This window comes from Bemisia tabaci, chromosome 1 (assembly GCF_918797505.1).
Source record: "Bemisia tabaci chromosome 1, PGI_BMITA_v3".
In the NCBI taxonomy this organism is placed as follows: Eukaryota; Metazoa; Arthropoda; class Insecta; order Hemiptera; family Aleyrodidae; genus Bemisia; species Bemisia tabaci.
Window position 1 is genome coordinate 33,055,891 of NC_092793.1, and position 18,914 is coordinate 33,074,804.

Here is an 18,914-nt window from a genome sequence, read left to right on the forward strand (position 1 = left end):
TTTGCATGGTAATTCAGATGTATTCCGTGAAAAATTCTCTGCCCTTGGCACTTACCCCATTGTAAACATATCTTTTCGCCTCCAGTTTCTGGCAAGGGAGAATGCCTTTTTAATCAAGTGCTCAAGGTATTCTTCTCTTAATTTTTTATTTTTGTTTCAGGAGGCTTACCAGGGAAAAAAGGGAAAAATCTGATGGTCAAAGCAGATGGGCGGATTATCAGCTTGAGCTCAAAAACAGCCATCTTGTGTCAGCCAGGGGTGAGTTGCATTCTAATTTATCGATTAAGAGATACATACATATCAAGCCGCTACCTCTGCGCACTAGAGCGCTTTGCGACTCCAAATCGCCATTGGAATCGATCCTCCCACAAATCATCGGGCAGATTACACCGTCTGATCTCCCCCTCCACTCCCTTCCGCCAACCTTTTACTGGACGTCCATGCTGCCTTCTTCCGGGAGGAACCCAATCAAATACCTTTCTGGGCAACCTACTATCTGCCATTCTCGGCACATGTCCATACCAAACCAGCTGCCTGATTTTGATATCGTGCACAATATCTTCCTCAACTCCCATTATTCCACGCACTCGTTCATTACGAACGCGCTCTCTCTGCTAGATCCCTGCAGACCTTCGCCAAAAGTCCATTTCGGTTGCCCGTAAGATATCCTCGGATCTTTTCTTCAATTGCCAGACCTCACTCCCGTACGTAATTATGCTCTTCACGATGGCGCTGTAAATTCTCCGTTTATTTTCCTTCGAGATTCTCTGATCCCAGAGAACCCCGTTTAACATCGCGATGGCTTTTCTTCCTTGCAAATTACGTTCCCTGATGGCCCGATCAAACTTCCCATCTTGGGTCAGCCATACTCCAAGGTATTTATACTCTTCACATCCGTTGATGTACCGGCCATCCTCCCACTCTTCCATGAGTCTTAGTCAGCATTTCCTCTTATGGAAGCCAAGGCTCATGCAAAAATGGACTTGTTCCCTTTTGAAAACAACTAATTCAATTATACTCTCATTGTATTTTCAAGTGTTATGAAGTTACGAATGAATGGTCAAATTTTTTTCTTTTCAGGACACTTTGCTGCTCAAGACGCCGGGTGGAGGCGGTTACGGACTGCCAAAGGATACAGCCGGAAATGATTCTACAGATTTTCAAGGCTCAGGTGAACCACCAACCTTTATCGAAAGAGGGAGCGTTTTTGATTATTCACAACGTCAGGAGTCAGTTTAGGATATTATTGATTTTTCTGGTCAATTTTCCAAGCTGGTTAAAAAATTCAAAGAATTGCATGCATGTATTACTTCAGTAACAACTTCATTAGTTGTGAGAGATGATTCGTCAGAGAAGTGATAACCTTATAACAAAGAACAAATAAAAGTATACTTTTTTAATTGTTAAACATTTTTCTTAGTTTTCGGAGTTCAAAATGAATGTTCGGAAGTTCATGTGGATTTTAGCAATGGTTTTCTTTTCTGTTTTTTAAAATTTCAGTCTTAATAAGTTGCTTCTTTAAAATAACTTATTGCCTAAAACAACTTGCTTTAATCAGAGGTGTCCTTCTGACGCACATAATTGGATCGAGTGTCCAGGTTTTAGTTTAATATTCTCAGGGACCTGAAAATCAATTTTTGCTCTGTTGATCAAACATTTTTCCCCGCATATGTATTTTGTTTGCCTTGAAGTTGGAAATCTCACAGATAAAGTCTGGAAGTTATCAGAATTAACCAATTTCTGGACTAGGATTAATACATTTTAACTTTTATTTCGTTTCAAATGGAAGAAAATTTTAATCCTGATTTTAGATAAATGTGTCTGAAAACTTGAGTTATTTATTTTTAACTGAGAGACGTTATTTCGTACAGTTATGTTTTTGTTGATTTTTGTGCGTTTTTGAAGTGTTACTTTTTGTAAAATGTTACTGTTATTTAATAAATGTTATACCCAAGTTTTTATTTATTTTTTCATTATTTTTGTGTTATTATTTGCAATTTTCTGGAGGAAAAATGGATCCATTTTCATGGCAGTGAAAACTTTAGTCTGCATCAAAATTTCAAAAATTTAAATTAAGGCCACAGGGACATACTCCATGAGTCTGTGGGGGTGCAAAAGTAGATTCAGAAATTCAGGCAGGCCTTGGAAATATCCTCTGTTTCGCTCTCTGACTGTATTTACAATTTCCTGTCGGAAAAATGAATCCATTTTCATCTCTGAATTTTGTTAGGGGACATCCTCAGCAGTGTCTAATACACAAAAAGAATTCAATAAGTAATTGCAAAGTTAGAATTAGTAAAGTAATATGTAGTTAAGTGGGGAGTTAAAAATGATTGCTCTTGTAACCTCTACTGACAAAATTAACTGGACACAACTTAAATGAGTACTGTTTAATTTCTCAGATTTATTCTGAATGATTATAACCATTAAAGTTTTTTAATTGAGGGGCTTGACTAAAATGATAAGTAAGGGTTGTTTTCTTTTTCATTGAAATGGCACTGCAGCGCCAGGGAAATGCACAGTTTGATAGTACTGCAATGATTTAAAGATTTCACCGGCAAATTTTTTTTCTCAAGACTAATTATCTATTTGGGTGAATGCTCTTCAACTTTGATACTTAGGTTTTGATAGAATTGACAAAACGTGACATCATGGATTTTTAGTTCAATAAATGGAGCTTACTCAGAGCATACTGATTGTAGGATATACCATTGTCTTATTATCTTATTGCCACATAGTTTAAAAAATTTTCCAAGTGAAAAATAAGTAAGCTACCTTCACTGACCCTTGATGACTCACACACAAGATAGGAATGTTACACACAGTTGCAACGATTGTTATGCCAAAAATTCACTTTTGAATGAATATAGACCTCGCATCAAATGAGTTGGCAGTTATTTAAAAGTAAAGTAAGTAAGTAAAGTAACAGTTAAAAGACTATCATGCACATAAGACTGATATACGTTTCTTTACAGGGCCGCATCATTGCCTGCGGTCAATTCTCTATGGCTGTAGGATAACTGCGTTGCTGTTGTTTGCAAATGGAAAACTAAAAACTGGCAACTCTTCTGGCGTCAGTTCTAACATTTGTGATTTGGGCAGATATCAAATAACGGTGAAAAAAAAATGTAAGAAAAACCAGAGAAATAAGTTATTAAAGGTATTTTAATACAAGCATAAAAATTTAAAACAAATAAAAAAGAATAACTAAGATTTTTCAGGCATATAAAAATTACTGATTTCAACTAAAAAAGAACAAAAATCTTTTCCATTTGTAATAAATATTAAACAATAAAAATGTTCAACTTATAAGGCAAACCTAATCAGTTCTTCGCATTAGTTCTATACCTAAACTGACTCACATTAGGAATTTTATCGCAAAACTGAACAAAGCTTTCCTTGAGCCTTTCTCGCAGTTCTAAACGCTTCTGTTTGAGGTTGCCAGAATTTGCTTGAAATTCCTTGATTTCCTCTAATGGAATGAAACACTCTTCCCCTGATGAGCTTGATTCCTGGAAAAACAAAACCAAACTTAGTGAAAATCGTCACAATTTTTATTCAATTTATTTTTTAAAAAGTCATTCTAAAAACCTAAGACTAATCTTTCATGGATAAAATTAATGCTTTCTGCTGGGATTATAATTTGTGTTGCTTCAAAATATAAAATAACAATGATTATTCAAAACCAGCTGCTATGGCTTGCTTTGCTGATCCTGCGCCTAGCTGTAGGCTTTGCCTTCTAAGACCTCCATCCCTCCCCCGAGCACTCGCTAAGCAAATGCTCCTAGATAAATTACAGGTCACTTTAGGGTACTAAGGCATTTATTTAAGGTGCTGTCACAACTTTTCTTGGGATAACCTATCTCTCATATCAATATTTTTGTAGCACAATTTTACTTGTAAATGTTTTTGATAGGTCTTTTTCAGTATGTAACTGATACCACACTGTCGTTCTAAAAAAGTTGCTCAAGGGCTTGAGTTTCCTAACACTATTTCCTGCCATTCAGGGACTCTACTAAAATTTTACTCAGTTAGATTGTCCTACTTTTTCAAATCAATCCTCTTATTGAGCAGCAAAATGATCAATCTTCCAAAAGGTGTGCCTACTGACACACCAATTTCGTCATCTCAACCCTACGCATTTTGTATGTCATCGATGCACAAATTTTTGAAGACGTAATAATGAGATGAGACTCAGACAGGTTTGTGGTTGACCATCTTTAGATTCCAAATACGTGACGCAAAAAAAAAAAAAAAAAAAAAAAACAACCGAAATCATGGTCATATGAGAGAACAGCACACTGAACACATGATGCCAACTTGTGTTTAAAAATGAGATTTTTAGCACGAAATTGTCAGAAACTGAAGTTTCCTGATACAAAATTGGTACAGTCCTTGTGGCACTGACGTCACTACACCTAACCTCCATTTTATTCGCGTCTTTCGCTTGCTCTGATCTGCATTTTGATTACGTTTTTCTTACAAATATGCAGCTTTATTTTTATTTCCAAGTAGACGGGACTCTCTTGATAAAATTTATTTTCACTAGCTATGCCTTCTTGGTGTGTAAAAGCAGGCATTCAAAAATCCTCTAAGAATTTACTAATATAAATTCAAATAAAACAGATTGGAATTAAGTATTCAAGAAAATGAGAAAAAAGGACTGCCCTAAAACATACCTAACCTGGGTTGTTGGTTTGGATGGAGCCCCTGCATGTTAGACAAGTCTCAAGTTTAGCTAAAAATCTCCCAAACAAAGCTTAATGCAAAAAATTACAACTTAAAAGTCATTTTCTCTCTCTGTATAATCAGGTTATCAGAGCATTGTTCTTTTTTTAATCCTTCAAGAAACTGATATGCAATATAGTTACTAAGTTATAACAGTGAATATAAGAAACTCCAGGGGATGAGATAAAGTGGAAATTATACCTCAAGCATTTGTTCCAGACTCATGACACCATCATGATTATGAATGCATAGGCTCCGGAGTTTGCATACTGGATCGCAATTGTGGTCATCTGAGTTAACAACACCTGTGTGAGGAAGAAAGAAAAGTTAAACACGCTAAGAAGTGAACAGCTGAGTCAGGACGGTACAAATAATGAACTTCAGAGATTCAAAATGTCAAGATTCATTTTGCTATGTCTCAAGAGAACCATTTCACAAATCTTTCCATGACTAGGTGGCTTTTCCTCGTGGATCAATCAAGGAAACACTAAGGTTTTCGAGAGAAAGTCTGATGAAGTAACTAACCTTTTTAGTTTTATTAAGATTTCACAATACTTAAAAAAGATCAAACAAACAGCACTGATCAGAAACAACTTCACTCCTTCAAACGTTTCATCATTTCCTATCACATTCCATTTTTTCTTTTACAAAAAAACCGCGCAATGTTTTCTTCTGAAATTTGAGAGTGGCTTTCTTACTCTAAGAAGGAACCTCATGGAAAGTTTCACGGCTTTATGCTGCTTAATTTTGGTAGAAAAATAATAATGAAAGATGAGAGAAAATCAGCAACAGTAGGCTGATTATTAAAATTGATGGACAAAGCGATTGACAATGAGGACAAAAAGTGAATGGAGCTATCTTGTTAGTGGAAGCGGGCGGATATAATGGACAAAGGAGATGAGTTATAGACTAATAAAAGGCAACCTATGAGAGATCCTATGTTCAGTCCATCGTTTTTTATCTTTGTCTAAGACAACCACCCGTTTCAACCGACAGGATCATATTCCATTTTCCTGTTATCATTCTTGTCTATCAGCTTCAATTATCAGCCTGTAGAAAATTTAGCCTGGCCGATTTTGGATAGATCCGTCCACATCAATTTGTAGAGATCAATTTTGTTGGGTAAAAAAACTATCGGGAATTTTGAATCCTTTAGCTGAATGAATGATTGATTCAATTACCTTCATGATTACAAAACCCTTCAGAGCACGCAACCTCTGAACCTTCAGGGGAAGAAGAAGTGCTATTGTGGTTATTTTCTGAAGAGCCGTAACCGCAGTCATGTGAGCGTTCTGAATGTGAGTCTCCGCACGGCTCTTGGTCGCAGGACTGGCACTTGACAGTGGGTTTCTCCCTGTTGGAGTTCCCATTGGCAATGGATGAGTTTTTCTTGTTGTTTTTGGACGGCAGTGGTATTTTTGGCTGGTTCTGTCGTTGCTGCTGCTGCTGTTGTTGTTTTTTCAGGTTTTGTTTTGGCTCCTGTATCTTCGTCTTTCCGCCGGTTAGTTTGGAATTCTTGTTTTTCTTCCGGTTTGTAACACTTATCATGTCATCACAGTCTGTACAGCTAGTCGGTTCCACAACAACTGCCGATTTACATGACTGTGGGAAAAAACAAAATAAATTAGAATTGGTACATGGAATTGTCAAGGTCTAATCGAGATTTCATTGTGCCTCTTTAAAATCTACAGGGTGTCTACAAAATTGGAGAAAAAAGAATTCCCTGACTTTTTGAGGTTATTCTTGACCAGAAATATCAAAATTTTCTGACTTTTCCTGACAACAATTAGCATGCATAGACCTGAAAATGAACAATTTTTCGCATTAACTTCATGGCAAATGACAGAAACATGTGAACATTTCTTCTCCAGTATTAATCATTCAATCGACTAAAATTGCAATTCCATACTGACAATGGAGTAGTCGCATGCAGCTCGGATTTAAGATCTGATAACTGTTCGTAGCAGATCTTTTTGCGAAAAAACCGTCTCTTGCATTTTCAAGTTCTGAAATAGAGTTGAAAGCTCCGAAAAAGCTTGATAAAAAGTCGCAAAAACACGGTAAGAAATAAACGATTTTCATAGGCTGTGACGTCAGTTGGTATACAAGGCCCCGCCCTCTGCCATCACTCCTATCTCGACCATGTGTTTACCGAGCCGAAGCTTGATCTGTTGTGCTATTTTAAGTGTCTAAATTATCTTTTTTCCCCGGAAAATACTGTCGGAAATCATGCCAAAAGGTGTCCAGGACAGTATCTTAATAATAAGCTCAAACACAGCACCAGTTGAGATTAGAAAAGAGATCAGAACAGGTCAGTCACTGAGGTTATTTTATAGTGTTTTAGAGATTTTTGGTCACCGGCGCCACCAGCGCCAAGTGAGCTCATCTTAAGCTCCAATCGGCAACGACGCACTTACACTGCCGAAGCAGTTTGGGTGCACCCGAATCCGACGGACCGTATGGTCCCTAGCGGCGGCAGAAGATACGCGAAAAGCTCTGTTTCAACTGCCTTTTTCACTGAGAAATCATGATAGAGAGCTTTCAAAGTTGTTTAAAAATTATTAATCACATTCTAAAATTTTCCACAACGTCAAGAAATCAAGCCTAGACAAAAAAAAAAAAAAAAAATTTCCGCGAATTTTTAAAAGACCGTATTTGCACATATTTGACATAGGGCAAACCTACATGTGTACCATGTGACGTCACGAAGCCCTTGTTCCGAAGCGCGGGAAAAGACCCGGTTCAAATGGCTTTTGACTTTGAGAGGCTTCTTCTCAAAGTTCCAGAGACCGGAAATTTTTTTAAAAAATACCTCAATACTCAGTAGATCTTAAACTTTTGGATATCGAATTTAAAAAATTCCATGCAACTACCCCATTATTCTTCTACTCACTGTTCAGGGTGTGAGTCAAAGCACTGAACCTACAACCAGACTGAGACTCAATTTGATTGTAGGGACAGCCTTGATGTTCTTTCAGATTTCAAGTTTCAGAATGTTTCAAATTTCCAGTCTTTTTCATAAAATTCCCCCACTCTTCCTTAACCTGATAAAATTTCCTGCCAATTGATTCCCTGTTTTTCACATTTTCTGAACCTGCTAACGCCCTTATCTAACATGTTCTGCAAACTTGGCAACCTCAATATGCTTGAATAAAATAAGAGCAGGATGATTGAATTGTAAAAAGAACAAATTGATAGGAAAATTACCTTTGTCTGTTTAATATTACAGAAATGATCAATGTACTGCTCAGATTCACTAGAGCTTGAGTTTTCGTCGCAGTCCTCACAAACCGGTTCTGGTTCTTCTTCTTCCTCTGGCACCTCTTCTGGCTGAAAATATGAAATAATCAAAATACATAAAATTGCAGGCACAAAAGGGGAGAAAACAGACAAACTTAATTTGAGTGGACTAGATTCAGGTTATAATTGCTGCCCACTGGGAGACTAAAGGTAGCTGCATCATTCCTTTCTTCTTGCAGTGTCATGAAATAAAAAATTAGTATGTAATAAATTCTACGCTGACCTAAAATCAAAAAAAGTTGCTTGCGTGCCCCTCTTACCTGAGAGAAGCAATCAGAAAATGATACAAAGTATTCTGAGGCATATACGAGGGTGGCTTGGGAGAAAAAAAGGATATGAGGCATTGAAAATATTCATGAAATAATTCAACCTGCACTTAAAATGCCAAGCAATGCACTTTTCAGCACTGGTTCTCTTGAGATTGACACAAATTGCGCCAATCTTGCCAAAGATTAAGTGTAATAAGAGTAGCTTCTTAAGAAGGCATGTATCACTCATACTTTGAGTAATTCATCATACATTAAAAATGTAAAATTTCGAGGGTAAAGATTTACAACTTACATCACATTTATTATTCATTTCAGCTTTCTTTTCCTTCTTCTTCTTGCGCTTTAATTTCTTGCTCTCTTTCCTCCTTCGTTCTAGCTGTTCCTCTCTATTGAGTTCTTTGCATAACAATTCCAGTTTTGAAACACCTCGTTTTTTTTCTATTGCCATCTGAAAACAAAGCACTTAAATTGAGCATACGCAGTAAAATAGGTTCGACTGAAATTTACACTTCATGGAGTCACAGGAGCCCCATACTTCAACACGTTTGAACTCCCCCTTTTCAGGTGCTCTAGTTGCTAATAGTTCAGTTAATTTCTCTGCCAATAAAAGTGGTAAAGATACATTTAATTTGACAATACTGAGCCCAAAACTTGGTAGATTAAAATGTTTGTGGATAGCTTAATAGCTAATTCAGGCCTAATTCTTATTAGCTAATTTTAGCATTCTGATAATTCAGGCCTACAGTTTTTCAACTGCAAACTGTGCTACTTCAAGTTATGTTTCAACTTTTGAGTAATGTTCGTGCCAAAATGTATATGCAAAACCCTCTACGAAGTGGTACCAAATGCTGGTACATTGATACCCTAATAATTTTGAACACGTAGATATTGAAATTCCTTTTCTTATGAGTCTTCTCTGCCACATTTTGTGAACCAGATAACGCTCAAAAGTACATTTAAAAAGGTTATGAAAAATATTTTCAAAGTGAACACTGTACCTGAAACTTTCTACACAGGGCGTCTATTGCAACAGCCGCTAGAACTTGACATGTACACTGTTCTTCCCGCAATCTCAATTGAATTCGATACAACCTTTCGTAGATAACAAGACCAAGGCACGTTAATACTTCCTCTTGAGCCACCTCTAACGATTTAGCGTGTCGTTCTCTTCTGCCGCTAGAAAAGTAATAACTCCTTAGTAATAGTACTCTTTATTTTCACGCCTGGTTTGTGACTTGAAACCAAAGCATCTTAAACTACATACCATTTTCAGAAATATGACAATAATGAGGGTTTCTTCAAGTTTTTAAATTTGAGGGGTGAAATAGCTCTGATAGATTGATTGATAATGGGCTATTGGAGGGAGGTTATTCATTAATACTTTCAAGTGTGATAACTTTGGGTATTTGACAGAAATTTTTGGGTTTAAGTGCGCAGTGGTGATGGGGTAACTTTCATAAGGAGGGCCATCTCTGAGGAGAAAACTATCTAGGTAATATGATAACTTCAATTTTAATTTTACTGGCAATTTATATTAAAATTCTCAAATTATCTAATTGCTCTCTAATTACATAAAAGCCAAAATTGGTGCGTCCCAATTTTATGGACAGGGCTGCAAATTGTAAAGGCCATGCAATTTGCGAATTATCATACACGCCAAGATTCATCATTTTAGTTCCCACATGTAACTTGAGAAAATAGAGTGATTTTTAATTGGCTGATATACCTGCAGAAATGTAGGATGGACATTAAAAAAATAAATAAGACCAAAATTCACTTACTTGCCCATCAATTCAGGCTCTGCCCGCGCTATTAGGAAGCTAATGTAATCGATCCTGGTATCAAGATGAACATGATTGTCCAGTAGACACCGTCGGATACTAGAGTACAGTTCTGCCCTATAGCCTTTCTCTCTTGCTGGCTGTGGCTCTTCAACTAACAACGTGTACGCTTTCATGACTTTAGTTCTACATTCACTGCAAAACCTGTGGATCAAATTGGATTATAAATAAATAAATAACTACTATCCAATGTGGATGAAACATCTTCAAGCTAAAAAGTAAAACAATGAACACCAAGTTATATTAATTGAACAAAATAGAACTTGTAAAGAACAAAAAATGGAACACTGATTTTTTACCATCAGTTATTCTTGGGAGTCCACTCTCTCTAGTTGATAACGATGATGGTAGGCTCTACGTAATTAGCTAATTACAATGTAAATATCTGGAATAGATTATGGAGCCAATTTATTAATACATTTCACTTAAATTCTTTTTAACAGTAAAACTTTAATATGATGATTTCAGTAGATCGACAAAAAAATCTTGCCAAGTTAAAAAGTGAATAAAAAATTATGCACATACCTGTGTTTATTCAAATAGTTATTGAGCGTGTCCAACAAGGTGTAGCTATCGATTAATGCTACCTCTTCGCGACATTCAGGGCGCATGCAGTCCCATACGTCTCTCCAAGACAACATTGGACGGGATAGTCTTTGACTATCCAAAGAGTGGAGAACACAGCGTCGGCTCTTGCGGGACCGTGGCCAACAGGCAGCCAGACTGTTTAGACGTGTACTGAATGGACAAAGGAAGGGGAGAGAATAGTTAATGTACAGTAAATATCAGAGAAAAATTTAAGCACAGTAGTATTTTAATTAGTGGGACTTACTACAATTGGGCTAACCCAGACAATGAGAAGGGTGTGAATATCAATTAGCTCATGAATGAACTGGTCCTTTTTCCCTTTTTTTCTCATCTTCCTGTCATTGAAACCTAATTGTTGAAACAAGAACATTGAGAACAATCTTATCTATTTGTTTGACAAATAAACAGTTTTCATCTTGCAAAATTTTTTCCTCAACTGCACTGCACGGAACTCATTAAATTGTCAATAAAAGCTGAGCACTCAAAGAGAACTCTGCAGATACAAAACGTGCTGGCTAAAATTAGTTGACACCTGATTTGACTTGGGCAGACTTAGATTTTCTTCAGAAAGGGAGCTTCAAAGTAGAAGCAGAAGCCGCACTAATCTTCCTTTTGCACGGAAAATAGAACATCAGAGCTCGAAGTTATTCAATGGTGTCAGTGCAGCGCTCTGGCAACTCAAATTAGAACTTGAAATGGCAGATTGTTTTGCCACTGGGTCTCTAGCACTACTAAAATAAATGGCTAGACTTCTTGTCATGGGGACTTAGGAGGTTACATTTGTACATTGTCTAAAGATCCATTGCCTCGAAAGGGTAAAAATAGAATGATATTGGTGGCACGTATCCTTTTGACAAAAGAAATTTTGGTTGAAAATGCCAGTAACAGCTGTAAACCCCAGGAAAAGACCAGAACCAATTAGATTCGTAAAGCATAGTACTAAGGGGCGATAAGTAATCAAAATTTGGACATATTACATACCTATGTCCATGGAGCAAGGTACACAAAACTTGGGGCCATGCCAAATGGTCATCTTGAATGGTTAAGATACCATCAACTGTTACCACCAGAGGGTCTAAAGCTGGATGTCCTGAGGCCGTCAGTTGATAGAACAAGCGTTCGACACTGCAAAAATACAGAGCGCATAAGAAAATTAAGTAACATTAGCACATTAAAATAAGAACTAAGGGGTAAGTTTTTGCGAGTTATGTACCGTACAGATAAGATTTATTGGTTAACATCACTGTTAACAAAACAGAAAACTTCATGGGCGCACTTGGATCAGAGCACTGGCATGAGCGAAAATAGTCTTACGCTGCGGAGCAAAAAGACATGGTGATGAAGAAATCCACAAGAAATGGGCTCTGATCAGAAAGGCTGAATCTAAATAGGTTATTGCTCACTACCTTAAACGATTTTCATGAAAAGCCAGGAGGGAAAAATATGCAAGTTCCTCCGAAAGCTATGGGCAATTTTTCTTAGTCACTTTTGATAGTGTAGCATAGTGTAGATAGCAATTATTCGGCAAAAATCACTGACTTTCAACACCAATGAGTTAACCAGAGCTTCTCCAATAATACTGAGAATAGGAGAGAGTTTAAATTCATGACACACTAATAAAAAAAAGCTTGATACTGTTCAGATTATTGGTTTTTGGAATTTGGTTATGATTCATCTGGTTTGCTACATATTACATTAATCCTGCAAAATTTTGTCAAAATTTGGGGAAATAAACAGAGGACTTATTTCTGGGAAAAGTATTGCATTCGAAATGGGGATTGGTTGCTGTGTTGTGATGGACCCCTGGTTCCAAGAGATATTCTGCTTATTTTCTTAGCCCTTTTTTGAGACATGTAGGTAGTATTTTCGACTCATACATAGATACAGTTTGATGTAAGCCTAAGCCTCAAAGTTTGCATTGATTTTTAACCTCATTAATGGCATATACCGCAAATCAGTTCAAGACAAAAAATGGCCTCCTTAGCCTTGTCAATGCTGAGAGGAGAGAAAATTAAAAATTGAAACTCAGTTTTTCAATCCACTCAGGAACTCAGGTCACTTCAATTCCACAAGTATAGAGCTGACATCAGTGTTCCAACTTCACCTCCAAGTTTTAGGAGCCGTTTGGCCCATCAAGTTCAATTTTTAGGATTTAATTTACTTTACCATATGGATATTTTTCAATTATTATCTAATTGATCTGCAATCTACTTGCAAATTTGCAATTATGGGTACGACACCTCAAGATATAGAGCTGACATTGCTCAAAATGTTAAAATATGTTTTTCAAATTTTACACAGCTTAGAAAACGAGTTTGTAGTACATGATATCCCAGCATCTGTGGTGTAGTCAAGACAGTTCGCTGCTAGCATTGCAGTACCGGTGGAGACATGTTTTTAAGTGCATTTAAAATTTCATCTTGGTGGTTGTGGGTGATAAATCCACTCGTTTTTTGCCCCTTGGAGGTAGCAGGGTACGATAGGGACATGGTCATCAAGTATTAATACATCTACACTGCTTTGTTAAGATTGTCCGTTACTTGTAGCGTACACAACTGCCAGCATTAGATCAGAAACAAGAAGATGGAGTAGTTTCAGTGGGAGATTGAAACAATTGAGTCCGACTGAGGGGCGTGGCCGTTCTCCAAACGTTGCGCTTGGTGGCATTTGCCACAGCTATTAGTACGGCCTGCCGTTGGCTTATCAGACAGCCCTTGAGCTTGCAGTACAATGAGATTGGTCACTGGTATATCAATAGGAAAGGGTAAAGAGCACATACCAACGAGACCACTGCCGTTCCTTCCTTCTAGGAGAGGAGTCTAGCCCATAATAGGAGTACGTAGACTACTACAACTAATATATTTCGTGTCATTCTATGGTACAAGAAGACTTTCCTGTCTACATGAGGTTTCAGGAAAATTGCAACCGACATTTTGAGATAGACACAGTACACTCACAAAGAGCACCTTGACGGTGATTTTATCCTAAATTTTTGAACTAGATAAATCGTAGAAATTTGATCTTGTTACATGCGCACCCGTTAGTCTTTTTTACTTCACTAATCAGGGGTGGGTAATCAATATGAATTCTATACATTTAAAAAAGATAATAATAAAAACGAACCTTCTTCTGCAGCCGACACATGGAATTGTTTGACTTAGGATATCTAATAAATCTTTACATGTGACTTGAAATGCTTGCTTGACTTCTTCCAGAGTCAGAATGTTGTAATTCCGTGTAAACTCGTCTAACTCTTTCCCTCGGACAATGGGATTATCATAGACGAGACCCATGCTATTCAAATCCATAACAAGCTGCAAACAAAAAAGGGATACAGATTATGTGGAAATGCTACTTATTACCTACTTGTCTACATTTACAAATCTACTTTTTTTAGAAGCAAAGTCATTGGGCGGAAGTAGGTACCTCAGTCCGTGTAAAATTTGTGAGCAGAAGCTGCATCTATTTTTCAATCAAATCTCGATTCAGAGAGTTGTACGAATAATTGGACGTATTCCTATTAGACAGAACTAAGCGCCAAATTGAGTTCCTTTTGAGGATTTTAGAATTATGGATAGTGCGTTCTGTCAAACGGAGCTAAGCGCCATGGAAAAGCATTACGAATATAGGACAGGACGAGCATCGCGTTCCGCAACACCCGCCAATCCAGGCCCCCCTTTCCCTTTCTCCCCATATGACGCTTGTTGACGCCGTTTGATAGAAATACGTCCAATTAGGCCATCAAAACCTATAGGTTTAAGAAACGCCATTCACCTTATCTGGATCGAATTGAACAGAGGGGAACCTATGCAATTACAGTATTAACAAAATCCTGCAATGTTTTCTATGTCTTTGAAAAACTTGAATGTATGTTCTCTCAACGAAATATACAGAATAATTTTCATTACAATAGAAAATTTGTTTTAGCAAACCCAAAGGAATTTGGACATAAGGGTATTCTCTAGATAAAGATTAAGTAGCATGATTTTTACAGTATTGCAACTGTGTCAGATCCCTTCTGCTGAACTTGATCCATATTTTCCACAAATACTTATTTGCCATCTTAAACGGATCACAAAGCAAATAATATATCGGTGAACAAGGCGCGATTTAGTGAATGGAATTCAAGGTGAGTAAGGAGGTTAACTACGAAATGAGCTCATATTATATAGGATGTCACTGAAACAGAAAATGTAATACTATTTGAAGGCTACCGAGTGTGATGTTGGAACTGCTACAGAAATAGATAAAACACTTGGGGAGCAAGTAACTGACTACGCACATGTAACATTATGCTTAGAAGTTCAGAAGGCGGTTTTCAACTTGAGGGGGATAAACACCGAGTAAGTAGGTGTTTCGTCCAGAGGAAAACAAGCATATTTACTTTGATGGACAAAATGAAAATTGGGTCCTCACTTTTCTTACTTGTAACATGAAACTATAACTTAGTCGGTTTAAAATAGGTAAGAGGAATAATTATAGTGGTGTCATAAATGAAGATTCAAACACAAGTTCCTACTTATTTCATACTTTGAAAAGGGTGTAGACTCTTACTTCATTTTTTGACAATGATTTCGTACTCAAGGGGCAAAATGATCAGGAATATAGTCAGAGCAAAGTTTAAGAAGGACTGAGCGGGTTGGGGAAAATGGTTTGACAAGGTGTAGCGTCAGCGATACAGGATTGAGACGAGCGTCTTTCAGCAAACACATGCAAACCCAGTTCAGCTGAATAATCTTATTTGGAATTAATACCGTGAGCTTTCTAGAAATTCCGTTGACTTTAAAAGGGTCAAGATGTTTAAATGATAAACTGCAAAGGCAACCTAAAGGATGGTGACATGGTGGTCTGCCCCCTTAACTCTTGGGGTGGAGTACCTTAGGCTCAATAATAATCCTCAGTAAATGAGAGTCAGAATTGAGTGTGCAGAAACTAAGGAAAAATTGACGCATAAATGCGAGACATCGCTACAATAAACGGGCTTCCGAAAAGTAAAATCGGAAAACCGCCACGAAGGACATTAATAGTTTTTCGGTGTGATCTACATAAAAGTAGGCCTTCAAAGGTATGTGTTACTTACCGTCAGACAGTCGTCAATTTTAAGGGGTAATTGTCTTTTACCCAAGACTTGGGTTTCACTTTTGAAAACATCGACTAACTTCGCCATCGCGACGAGTTGATACTAACACTTAATAACAAATAAATAATAAAAACTTTCACAATTCATTGGAAAAATGTTCACACGACGAACAATGCAAGGAAACCATCAACCAATAACACGGGAAACAGCCGAAGTTGCCGGTTTGCTAACCTTTGTGACCATTTTTGCAAAGGACCGCGAACTTGTGATTCCGGTGTTAAAGTAAACCTGGAGACCTAGAGATCCCAGAGTAAAATGTCATTTTTGTACATTTCTTCAGTACAAGAATTGCACTTATTGTTTCTTTGGTCAAGTACTCGTAGAACTCTGAAGGTTTTTTATCGCCTGGACGTGAGCGTACAGCGTACGTCACTATCAGAAATCGGCACAGATAATACAAAGAAATGCAACAGTGCAAACTGCAACGCAGTGTTACCACTCGAAACAAAGTTGAAAACTTCCCCGCTTTCCGCTTTAAAACGCCTAAATTTCCCCACCAAGCAGAATTTTATAAGTGAAGAGATTTCTCTCTCCAACTTCCAATCAGTGGATTTTTTTAATCGAATTGAATGGAGTTTACTTTCGCAGTAAGGAATCTGATTGTGTCGATTTCTACACGGCTAAGGAAAATTGGATATCACAGGGCGGTGAAGTTATTCAAAATACCTCTCAAAACTTCAGGTGCGTAAAGCTTTTAAATTAAAAAAAATAGTGTGCCATGCCTTGGAAAACTCAGAAAACTCCGTGCAAGGGTCGGCGAGGGAATTGGATAAGTGTGTTTGGGGGGAGGGGGGGGGGGGCGTACAAGGAGAGTCAAGATATCTTGGTTTTTTTCTTACCTACTCTCGAATTTCGCGAATTGATAACACGGAATAGTTGTCCTCAGGCATAATGTATGCAAAAGTTGGCCAAAAGATTTTTCAAGAAAGAAGAAAAAAATATTCGATCAGATAACTCCTTCGAGGAAACTGTCGGGAAAGCAAAAATTCATTAGGGTAGTTGATCGATTTTATACAGGAATCTTTACTTACTTTCTCAGTAGCTCACGCGAAAAAGCAGTGGGCAAACGCGGGAACAGGAACACCCCCCCCCCCCCCCCATGTCGTCTATTCACATTACCGACCTTAACGGAGTGAGATATTTGAGCTTTTTTCTGAAAGTGAACTATTCGCGACTCCCGGTATGTTTGTTGTCTATACGGTGAAATTGAAGGCGAATTTGACATATAAGGCATTTTTGGCTACGTGCCTGCCATCTTGGATATTTTTATTTTGGAATTTTAACTAAAAATTCGAGATTCCCATTGAGAAATACCCCCCTATCCTAAGTTTCACAAAAATTGAACAAAATGGAGTCGAGATAGTATTTTAGGTCACGTTTACCATTTTGAATTTTGGAGTTTTGAAAATTTGACTTAAAACGCGTGAAATTAAAAATCTATGCTCATCAGATTTGGATTCCTCGTTAAAAATCGTTGCGATTTCATGTATCATACGCTAGCGTTAGCGTAACGTGTGCGTACAGATTCCAACGCAACGTGGCAACGTGGGTGACGGCAACTGAGTGTGTAGGCGGATGAGTAAGAAGAAAGTTCTCTTCTCAGAAATTCTGCGAAACGAAACCGAAGCTTAGCGCCGCTGGCGCTAAGGGCAGATTCCCGGAACCCGCACCGGCTGGCGGCACTGGCGGCATAGCTCAAAGGAAAGTCTCAATGCTTACATTTACCTTCCTTTCTACACGAATGCTAACTTACGATACATGAAATCTCATCAGTTTTTCAAGAGGAATCCGAATCTGAGCTTAGATTTTGGATATTTTGCGTTTTAATATATTTAAATTGCAGGAGAAATGACAGGGGCGATCTTATAATTTCATCACGCCGTGGTATTTGTCTGTTTGTTTGTTTGTATGTTTTTTGCTTGCTTGCTTGTTCGTTCGTTCGTTCGTTCGTTCGTTCGTTCGTTCGTTCGTTTGTTGTTTGTTTGTTGTTTGTTTGTTTGTTTGTTTGTTTGTTTGTTTGTTTGTTTGTTTGTTTGTTTGTTTTTTGTTTGTTTGTTTATTTATTTATTTATTTATTTGTTTATTTATTTATTTATTTATTTATTTATTTATTTATTTATTTATTTATTTATTTATTTATTTATTTATTTATTTATTTATTCGTAATTTATTTTTTTTAGTAGGTGATTATTAAGAATTATAAGTGCCGTTTCCTGTTTCCATTATTCTAAACATTTTGCTCATGAAATAAAATGAAATCAATTAATAGATAAACATTAAAAACCACCGAGTAAGTTCCCTTGAAGTGCGAATGAAATGATCAAGTGGGTCAGCCATAAATTACAAACCGATAAACTTGTGAGGTTTCATGGAGCTTACCCATGGTTACTGTTCAGTCTCAGCTTTTTTAATTGCACTGATTTAAATCTTATTTTAATCGTAAATACGATAGCAAGGAGATGGATTTTGGTCCAATTATAAATAATAATTTATTCATTCATTTCGTTGGTTGATTTCCCCCTCCCTGCAACCGGATTTTTGGAAGCAACAGTTCTCCATCATAAGGCATACCCGCATTACTTCTCACCGTCGCGTTGCGTAATGTCGCATCGCGTCGTCGCCCGCTTAACGAGCAAAAAACGCCTTCAATTTACCTTGATACTGTGCGACACACCGGAGTCGATATATTTGTATCATCAGTGTGAAACCCAAACTCCTCATTCTGAAGCTGAACCGCATTGAACTTGGCTGCAATCTTGGCTCCTGTTCGATCAATTTTTAGGATCCTTGGTGCCAGAGCGTGTTTTTTGACGGAAAATTAGAATTATCCCTTTAATTTTCGAAACAACCATCCTGTTTGTTGCCCACGCAGAGGTTGTTGCGCTGAAGTTGAGGACGAACTTCCGTTTTTCGATCGCGACCGGTAGATTTAGGGTGGTATTCTTCATTGGCTTCATCGAAGTTTGTGGAGCGAGACTTATATGTACGTGTTCGTCATCTCAAGAGGCAACCTTTGAAGTCCGAAGCCATGCGTGATATGTACAACTT

The 18,914-nt window shown here is 37.5% G+C and overlaps 2 protein-coding genes across 9 annotated transcripts in view; one reads left to right on the top strand and one right to left on the bottom strand.

Annotated features, from left to right (window-relative positions):
• Positions 1 to 1,961, top strand: part of LOC109037175 (5-oxoprolinase) — a 52,901-nt gene extending 50,940 nt beyond the window's left edge. For all 8 annotated transcript variants that reach the window (XM_019051712.2, XM_072300006.1, XM_019051710.2 and 5 more), the window contains 2 exons: positions 161 to 258; positions 1,081 to 1,961. In XM_019051712.2, coding sequence (XP_018907257.2) covers positions 161 to 258; positions 1,081 to 1,239 — 257 coding nt within the window. In that variant the 3' untranslated portion in view covers positions 1,240 to 1,961. The remainder of the gene's footprint in view (positions 1 to 160; positions 259 to 1,080) is intronic.
• A 1,186-nt stretch (positions 1,962 to 3,147) lies between these two features.
• On the bottom strand, positions 3,148 to 16,107 carry LOC109037176 (gametogenetin-binding protein 2-like). The gene is made up of 11 exons (XM_019051715.2): positions 15,807 to 16,107; positions 13,850 to 14,040; positions 11,708 to 11,851; positions 10,664 to 10,876; positions 10,079 to 10,282; positions 9,296 to 9,473; positions 8,590 to 8,745; positions 7,936 to 8,058; positions 5,910 to 6,330; positions 4,930 to 5,033; positions 3,148 to 3,512 (listed from the first exon to the last, which is right to left on the bottom strand). Exons 1-11 carry the CDS (start codon positions 15,891 to 15,893, stop codon positions 3,324 to 3,326), a joined length of 2,010 nt encoding a protein of 669 aa, XP_018907260.1. The 5' UTR covers positions 15,894 to 16,107; the 3' UTR covers positions 3,148 to 3,323.
• Between the last annotated feature and the right edge of the window lie 2,807 nt (positions 16,108 to 18,914).